The sequence below is a fragment of the Zychaea mexicana genome (genome assembly GCF_025766255.1).
Source record: "Zychaea mexicana strain RSA 1403 chromosome Unknown BDB00scaffold_65, whole genome shotgun sequence".
NCBI classification, from domain to species: domain Eukaryota; kingdom Fungi; phylum Mucoromycota; class Mucoromycetes; order Mucorales; family Lichtheimiaceae; genus Zychaea; species Zychaea mexicana.
The window spans coordinates 257,137-266,199 of record NW_026516728.1 but is presented as its reverse complement, the minus strand read 5'-3'; the positions used below and the strand labels follow the sequence as shown (position 1 = coordinate 266,199).

The 9,063-nt window shown below is 43.6% G+C and overlaps 3 protein-coding genes across 3 annotated transcripts; 2 read left to right on the top strand and 1 right to left on the bottom strand.

Moving 5' to 3' along the window:
• Positions 1-472: 472 nt before the first annotated feature.
• Positions 473-1,902, top strand: BDB00DRAFT_960437 (uncharacterized protein; the record flags this gene model as incomplete). Its single annotated transcript, XM_053129710.1, has 2 exons — positions 473-646; positions 916-1,902. 2 exons carry the CDS (start codon positions 473-475, stop codon positions 1,609-1,611), a joined length of 870 nt encoding a protein of 289 aa, XP_052977198.1. The 3' UTR covers positions 1,612-1,902.
• A 571-nt stretch (positions 1,903-2,473) lies between these two features.
• BDB00DRAFT_979141 (uncharacterized protein) lies at positions 2,474-4,220 on the top strand. Its single transcript, XM_053129957.1, has 7 exons — positions 2,474-2,590; positions 2,655-2,740; positions 2,825-2,885; positions 2,987-3,054; positions 3,131-3,315; positions 3,388-3,652; positions 3,743-4,220. The coding sequence occupies exons 1-7, from the start codon at positions 2,503-2,505 to the stop codon at positions 3,944-3,946; spliced, it is 957 nt and encodes a 318-aa protein (XP_052977197.1). The 5' UTR covers positions 2,474-2,502; the 3' UTR covers positions 3,947-4,220.
• Positions 4,221-5,084: 864 nt separating this feature from the next.
• BDB00DRAFT_874927 (kinase-like domain-containing protein) lies at positions 5,085-7,588 on the bottom strand (the record flags this gene model as incomplete). The annotated part of the gene is made up of 4 exons (XM_053127278.1): positions 5,085-6,884; positions 6,971-7,116; positions 7,225-7,335; positions 7,444-7,588. The coding sequence occupies 4 exons, from the start codon at positions 7,586-7,588 to the stop codon at positions 5,085-5,087; spliced, it is 2,202 nt and encodes a 733-aa protein (XP_052977196.1).
• Between the last annotated feature and the right edge of the window lie 1,475 nt (positions 7,589-9,063).

The following is a 9,063-nucleotide window of genomic DNA, read 5'->3' as shown; positions in this document are numbered from 1 at the left end:
GCTAAGATGCTATCAAAGTACGGCTCGCTCACTTACTAATATCTTGTATTGCTATGGTTCTGTAGCACGAGCCCGGATGGGGCAAAAGAATCTAATTTGATTATTGGAGCTACTGTTACTTCCTTACAGAGACACATTTTCTGTCTTTTGATTTTGCTACTATTGTTGTTGTTGCTGTTAATGTTGCACCCAGCATAACATCGTTTTCCACCTCCGCGGGCATTTTTCATTTATCCCACTCCAAAACTTCCTCACCCACTTCGCTTGACCCTGACGGTGCTGTGAACAAGTGCGGTCCTTGAGGTTCCCTTTTCGTGCTCCTGGAACCCCTAACTGCAAGTATTCTCGGTTCTATGGGTTATTTGGTCTTAGCTCGAGCGATGCCTCTTCCTTTCGCTTTTCTACCCAATCTTTACACACACCCTCACTCAAAACCAACCAGAAAGTCAATTGCCCAAAAAACGCCTAATCAATGCTTCACGTACAGGAATCTTCTCACAGCACATTGCTGCTCGGACCGATGCTTACTCCTCCAGTACATCCTCAACCGACAACGTCGACGTCATCGAGAACAACTCGGGTAGTTGAGCAATTGCAAGACACACTCGACAATCTTCAAAAAGAACTTATCTCCACTCGCTCTCAGGTATACAGTTCGAACCTAGATTTTCTTTTTGCCGTTTCGTTCTTTTGAGGGCTGGAATAGTTAGAGTGTGTGCATGTGTTTTCCCGCTTTTCGATGAGCTCCACACCATAAAAGAAGCAAGAAGCGCGATCATGCTCTCTGAGTATCGTTTTGAAAGCGGAGGTGTATTATTTGGGAAGCAAGTGTCCCTATACTCTCCTATTAAATCCCTTCTCTCTCTATCTCGCTATATCTCACTGTATCTATCTCACATTCTTCTGTATTTCCAGCTCGAGACAGCACGCCAAGCAAAAGCACAGAGCGAATTGGACGCACACAACTATGTTGAATCCAACAAGAAATACCGAACTGATATACAGGGCTTGATGCAGACGCTTGAAGTTAAACAGCAGGTGCTCGACACGACCAAGAAGTCATCAATGGCAATGGAAGCCCAGGTCAAAAAGCTCAGAGATGAAGCCCTCGCATCCCGCAAAAAGCTCGAAGAACTCCGTCGTAAAGAGCAGGTACTCGAACGCGATCGGAATGTCGCAGTTGCCGAAAAGGAGCAGACAGAGCGCCAGCACATTGTATTGAAGGAATCGGTGGCACGTCTCAGCACACGGTTTGAGCGAGAAGCGGCCGGGTTACGACAGGACTTAACATCAGTACAAGATCAAGTCTCCCTCATGTCTGAACGTGGCAAACTCATTGCACAGCTGTCAGAGCAAAAGATCAAGCAGTGTGCAGCAGAGCGCAAAGAATTGATAGCCGGACTGGAAATTATGCGTGTCAAAATGCAAGAGAACTTACAGCGTTTTGTGCAACAAATGCGAGCCGAAATAGGACCTCTACTCGATGATGTCAACCAATCAACTTCTACCACCAAAGACTTTGAATACGCGGTGCTACGATGCCGTGGCGAGGTCAATGGTCTCGTAGCAAGAATCAGGGCTTACACAGCAGAAGCCTACGGAGTCGAATGAATTCCCTCTTATCCCTCACACTACCCTTCTTTTCTCTCCGTCTCTTCCTCTCCTCCACCTCCTTCTCTATAATAACTATATAGTAGTTTACATACAAAAATCCATCCGGTAGCTCTACCAGACCCAGGCAGAGCAACATAATACCTCTTTTCTACGACCATTCTATTTTTCCCAACTCCAGAAACAGATGTAATGAGCAGACTTGTTTGCGTACTTATTAATTTAGTGAAATCCTTATAGTATTTAAATGTAATTGCCATATTAGGGCATGTACGTGCGCCTCGTTTCGACGTATATCTTTTTTTATCGATTGTAGTATACATATAATGTGTACAAGATCGAGCTTGACTGGGTAAAGATTGTGCCACAAGCATGGTTCATCTTCGTTCTCTGTGTAGCCTACCACCTGAAATCAATGCTAATAATGGTAAGGCGCGATATGGAAGATTCCCGGTCACCATCACAATTGTGGAATTTAGCGCCATAATAAGCAAAAAAAGTTATCTGATCCTTGTTTGCGTTCCATCATTGCAAACCAGCTCGCACTGTACATACCAAACAGTAAACCGGTCAATGTTTATATTAGCTTATACTTGTTCTGTAGAGTAGTCAATAGGAAGCATGATTATAAAAAAGACCATGCCTAATGTATAGGTGTCTACCTACTGCATGAAACCTTCTACTGCTGCTTAGATGTCATCCTTGTCCATTCGTTATTGATCTCTTATGTCCCAGGATCCTTTTCCCCTCCAGCGGCTCCGAAGCTTGGGCATGTGATCTCCGACCTTACACCGAAAAGTGTAGAGTACAAGACAGAGGATCAGATTAAATATTTCATCTCTTCAAGCTAGTCATGTTCCTTCTTTCCCTCTTTTCCCTACACTTACTGATATGGCAGCTGAAGACTACGATCCATCATTACAACCTAAGCTTGACTGGTGGCATGTTGCTCAATCTTCAGTTTTCGTTCTTGTTGCTGGTAAGATAGAAGTGCATCACATATATGAAATGTTCCGTGCTATACTTAACCAGAATCAATATAGCCCTGATCAGCTTTTGCATGGGTACCCGGTTAGAACTGTCGTTAATTATCTCAGGCATCCGCTGCGTTGTTCAGCTTACAATGATGGTGAGCATTCTTTTCACTTTTGCTCCTTCGTATGGTATACTTGGACCACTTTTCTCATTCGATCCATGCTTTCTTCCTTTGCAGGGCTATGTTCTCGACGACGTCCTAAGTTCTAATAATGCTGGTATCGTTGTGTTAATGACCTGTAAGTATCATGTTTCTGCACGGTCTAGGACAAGAATAAAGGCCGTACAAGAAGTGCAGCGGTGAGCTCAACCGTTTTTATTACTTTATGCAAACATACAGTGACATTGGTGCTGCTAGGCGCTTACGAGACTACATTCAATCGAGCCAAAAAAACGTTCAAGGGATTTGTAAGTAGAAGCAAGTTAAGTAGAAGACTCCATAACTTGATCCGTTTACTAACAAGTATTTGCACATGATATCCAGTTCGTCAACATGCTTGTGATCTTACTAGTCAGTAATGTGTTCATCGCTTTTCTTGGGTCAGCATTCGCGTTAAAAGAACAGCCCTTCTGGTCACCACCAAAGTTCATTCCAATAGTGGGCATGTTGCTTGGTAACTCAATGAGCAGCATTGCAATGGCAACAGAACAGTGCCTTGATCATTTGAGGTACGGCTTTCGCTTACCCTTGATTGTCGTAGTTTACAACATGGTGTTAAGCCGTGAGATCCTCATCTATAGTCTGAACGGACCTATCCTTGAGGCGCGACTATCGTTTGGTGCAACACGATTTGAAGCAGCGAGACCCCTGGCTGTAGAAGCTATTCGTGTGTCGATGCTTCCGGTCATTACGCAACTTAGCGTTATGGGTCTGATAAACATACCTGGGACGATGGTCGGATTAATCCTGGCCGGAACGCCAATGACCGATGCAGTTGTTTATCAGCAATGTATTATGTTTATGATTGCTGCCAGTAGTGCATTAGGCGTAGCGATGGCCGTTATTGTACGTAGAACTTCTCACGGGTTTATAATCACACGCATGCTTTTCATCTTCTTTCTTCTAACTTCCTTTTAAACGACATTGATGATGTAGGCTTGCTTGATGGTTCTTGTTGATAAACATCACTCGCTACGTCGTGAAAAGATTCTGGATAACCCTCCTCTTATTCGCTTTAAAACAATCGTAGACTTAAGTCAAGCTGTCAGCAGCTCAATCGGCCCCACAGCATGCTTTGCAAAATGTCGCCGAGCTAATCGCCGGCAAGAACCTGTATACGAAGAAGTAGAGCTGCGTTAAAATTTGTTGCATATTATGTACAGTGATGAATCGACTCGTCATCCTTCTTTATAGAATGGACTTCATGAAAATTGTTCTTGTTCTTTCTTCTACTTCCTCTAAACGTAACAGTTTTGTATATTTTCCTTTCTTCTTTTAGTGCCCCTTACAGCTATTATCTCGTATTCTTTACATATCCTTTTGTATATTTTTTGCTTAACCATCTTATTTCTTCAAATACTCCCTACTTGCTGTTTTGTCTAGTATATTACTGTGGATCATCCGTTGTATTGAGTGCAGCTACTACAAATTCCATAAACAATACCACTTACTTTTTATTGTCAGCTAGAAAAGCCGCCATCGTTGCACAACATGATGTTCATCCGGGGTTAGTGGATAGCATCAGGCTAATAACAGTAGCGTTGTCACTCCCAGAAGTCACATGCTTATACACAAAGAGAATATGAGGGTTGTTTGCCTATCACAAGCTACTCACATTTGCACTTGTTGAAAGGACCCCCTTTGTAGATAAACTCTATTCAGGTCGGTGAGCACTCGCAAGCCGTCCAAAGTCTTGAAATAGTAACTTTCCTACACCAACATTTGACTGATACTATTGCAACCATGTGCCTTTGCTTCAGAAAGCTTTACTATGCTTGAGCATTGTTCAAATGAGCTCTTAAAATTTTAGCAAACCATCTACATCTTATCACCATGACTTTGGAAACGCTTTATATTGGAATTACTTGTTGAGTATCCGCAGTATCTTCCGTTGCCCGAACAGCCTTAGAAGTCGTGATGCAAGAAGTTTCAATGCCAAACGCGCGTTTCCTAGCGGCTTGATAGATGATGTTGGCTCTTTTCACCGTAGTGGAGGAAAAAAGAAAGAACTGTCCTAGCTGTATCGGATCAATCCGTATTCTATTGGGACTAAAAGGATCTTATTATCGCATAGATGTATGCATATGCAACCCGCTGGGTTTTCCAGACAGAGAACAGAGACTTTTGATTTTGATTATGTTTCTGCAAACAGACCCGGGCATGAAGGAATATGTGTTTTTGTGCAATTTGTCAGAAAAAAAAAGGGAAGGAAAATAGAAGTAAACACAATGTAAATATAAACAATGCTTTGTTTTTGAGTAATCAAATGCTGTTAGATTCACCAGGGTTGCTTTCGTGGGCCGCGATGATGTTGAGATTGTCGGTTCAAGGGTCTTGACGACGTTTTGGTAGTCCAGCCATCTTTGTCTGTATTTGACACCCATCCACCACCAAAATCTTGTGTATTCCATGACTGCTGCTGTTGATGTTGTTCTGTAGTACCAGATCGTGTTGGTTTTTGTTGTGGCGGTTGTTGCCGCTGTGGCGGTGGGTGTCTTCGAGGTGGAAGCGTTGACTGCGACTGATTTCCTGCATTATGACTTGCAGCCCACGCATTCCATTTCCCTGTTGAGTTGGTATTGTTATCGTTGTTTCTGGTATTTATATTCTGTGTTGTTGAGGTTACATTATACTGCTCTTGCTGTTGAGGTGCTTGAGGTTGTGATCGTATGTTATGCGACGGTTGCTGTTGTTTCTGCTGTTGTTGTGCGGGCCTCGGTGAAGGGTCGATTTGCATGGATTCCCAGCTTGATTTCCGTGCGGGCTTTGCTCCCCATGCACCGTTTGTTGGGTTACTGGGTGCAGCCATTGGCCTTGAAGATCGCCATCCGTCATCGTCAGTTTTGGAGCCCCAAGTTCCCATGTTGGATGCAGTAGCATCTGCTGCCACTGCTGGTGTCGCTACTGCAGTAGCGCCCCAGCCTGCAGAACCCTTGTTGGCTGTCTCGTTACCCCATCCAGAATCGACATCCATTTTCAAACTATCTTGTTTGCTGCCCCATGAATCACCCCTGGTTTCTTGGGAGGAAGGCATACAATCCCATCCTGTTCCACTGTCTGTTCGCGTCACCGAACCGGGCCAGCCACTATCGCCTCCTCCCTCGCCCTTGGGTCCCCATGCTACGTTCGGTCTGTCTTCGCCCCAAGACGCTCCTGTAGCATTTTCATTACCCTCGTTGCGTTCCCAGTCAATTTCGGGTTGCCAAGGCTCCTCGTCATGCTTATAAGTGTACCAGCCAACCAGTTTTTCCTGGAGCTCCCACTTTTTCTTGTTGGTTGCAGAACCCGAGGACCCGTCACTTGGTTCGTTCTGAGCTGGAGGCTGATCTGTCATCACCTGCTGATTTCCTTGTCGTGTTGATGAGGAAGGATCATAATAGGGTGTCATGTCAGCTGCAAGACGATGTCGTTGTCGAGGCTGGGCATTTTCACCCTTGTCAAAGGGTGATCGTGTTGGAGCAGCGTGTGTTCCTCCGGGTAATGATCCTCGTAAAAACTGTTTTAATAGATCGTAGTCGGGTTCCTCTGCAAATTTCAATTTTCGGACATATTCAACAAACTTGACAAGACCTTCAGGGTACCCATCCAGCATCTCCGGCATATACGCATCGTTCTTCATAGCGCGCATCCGATCCCATCCAGCCGCAGAGTTGCGTGCTTGAATGCCGGTCCATGGTAAAGTACCAAGAATCAGATCGAGCAAGATATAGGCGATGCCTTCAAGATCATCCCGTCGTGCGTGCATTCGGCCTCGATGGACGTTGATGGATGCATAGCGTGCTGTGCCGATCTTGTTGCGCCGTTTTGGCTTTGCTTCGGGTATTGGTTTGTCAGTTTCTGGATCAAGCCAGCGTGTCGCTAATCCGAGATCAATGATGTGCAATTTGGCATTTTCTTTCCCCCATCGATCAAATACAGCACGTGCGTTGGCAACTTCATATTGATAGTGTGGTTTGTCGCCATCGAGTTTCACCATTTTCACCTCGGGTAGCACGCATGCTCTTGAAAATAAAAAGTTGTCGGGCTTGATGTCCCGAAATACAAGACCGCTCTTATGGACGTGGTGGATGATGTCGATCTGTTACATAGATAAGTTAGCAAAATAGCAAAGCAGTGATACTATTCCTTTGGATGTAGCCCCACATCATCTCTCCTTTTACTCACCATTTGGCATACAAGATCCACGATGATATCGAAAGGTAACGGAGTCATGCATTGGCGGATATCTTTCAGACTAGGGCCAAGCAAGTCAAGAACGATACAATTGAACTCGTCGAACTCGCCATACCAGTAGCATTGTGGGACACCAGCTACGAAACGAAAAATAACGTGTGTTTCGCATTAAATGTCTTTTCTCACATGATATTTATATCGCTGTCCCTCTGTTATCGATCGTGTGTATCTATAAAGCTACTTACGTCCCTTCCCGAGTAGTTGGTAATGCTCACTCTCGCGTTTTAATTGAGGATGGCGCATACTTCTCCGTTCGCGCTTTATTGCATAAATCGTACCGTCTTTTATATCTTGACCTAATTGTCATTTTATTTTTTGTAAAAGGTTACACACATCCGGATTGATGTTTTTAGTGAGTTACTGAGATACGGTACTAGCATAAATATATATATAGCTTATTTTACCTTCAAATACTTCACCAAATGAACCTTCTCCTATTTTGCCCAGAATCAGCCAAAGATCATTCATAATGACATTGCGGCTATTCTCGCTAAGATTAGAATGTGTGGTACGGACAGAAGAATTGCTGCATTCGAAAGGGTCGGCCATTAGGGACAGTGTGTGTGCGTTACAGTATAAATATATGTACAAAGGTATATATCTGTGTTCTTTTTGCAGTGCGTGTATGTGTGTGGATTGTATCAAATTGCAGCTCCTTGTGGATTAAGAACGGTAAAAGAAATTAAACCAGTATTTGGTCAATTACTTTGCTGCAAGTAATGAGGTATAGGGTAAGGAAAATCGAGAGGGCAATGTTGGTAAGTGAGAAACAGAGAGACAGAGATCGCAAGCCTTGTTACAATATACTTTAGGGAGCCAAAAAAAAGCAGCAGAAATGGTGAGTTTTAAATTTGGACAGTATGCCGGACGGGTCAGTCACTGCCACCGAAACTATCCAAGTAACACGCACGAATGGATGAAACTCTTGAACAGATGACTATATCATTAACGAGGACATACAAAAAATCATCGTGATTTTTACAATCCTAACGTTACTGTCTAGTACCGAGAAACTGGACACTAAGTGGTATACGAAGAAGCACAGTACAACTACTAATACTGCTGCTGCTCTTTATCCCGGCCGTCAACAATATATGACGTCGGTGGAAGTCGTAAGCTACTCTTTCATGAAACCTACAACTAGCGTCCACATGACATAATTGGCTGGTGCATGCTATTTTTGATCGATAATGCATATTACTACTAGTGTGCTGCTGTATTTTGAAATCAACAGACAATTATCCAGTGGATCTTCATTAACTTCACACCAGTCAGGCTTTCAATGCTCGAAGGTGGTAGACAAACGAAATTGGCAGTGGTGGAGCTTTATTATCGTTTAATTTTCACTGTAATATATGATATGTTTACGCATCCACCACAGTAGGAAATACATGTATATACATAACGCAGTGTTGTTACAGCTTCTTCGCAGTAGCCCGCGCAACGACCAACAGGTATGCATTAAGATATTGCAAATTTTCGCACTGCCAATACGGGTGATACTGAAAGAAAAAAGCTAAATACCAACACATTTACTTTCATTTCTGTAACATTTACGATTGATTTTCTTAGAAAGAAACTCGGATTGCTTGAATCAATGAAACTGAGCCTTGTTTCACACAAGGTCGTTCCGAAAAATCTTGGGTATGACTCTAACGCCCCTTACCAGAGGCGCATAACAATAGGTTTTGAGATGCAAATTATTCTTTTGATTGTTCTTGACAAATTTCTGGGTATATGCTTTATTAGTATACTATTTGATTGCAGGCACGCGATGCTGCTTGGAATCAATCTTCTTCTTTGTTAAGGGCTCTAGCTCATTCCCCGCTTTGAGGTGGGATTGAGGGTCACTGCCACCGGAACGGTTGTGCTTGAGAAGTTGGGTATGAGGGGACAAGTGGTCCTAAACCGTGACCGCCATAAGTAGATGCACTCTGTGATTATTCAGGGTAAGCGAAGACGAACCCTTGCTTGACTGGCGGCCAGTAGCAGCAAAACTTTCTTTATCTGTTTTGAAGAGCTCC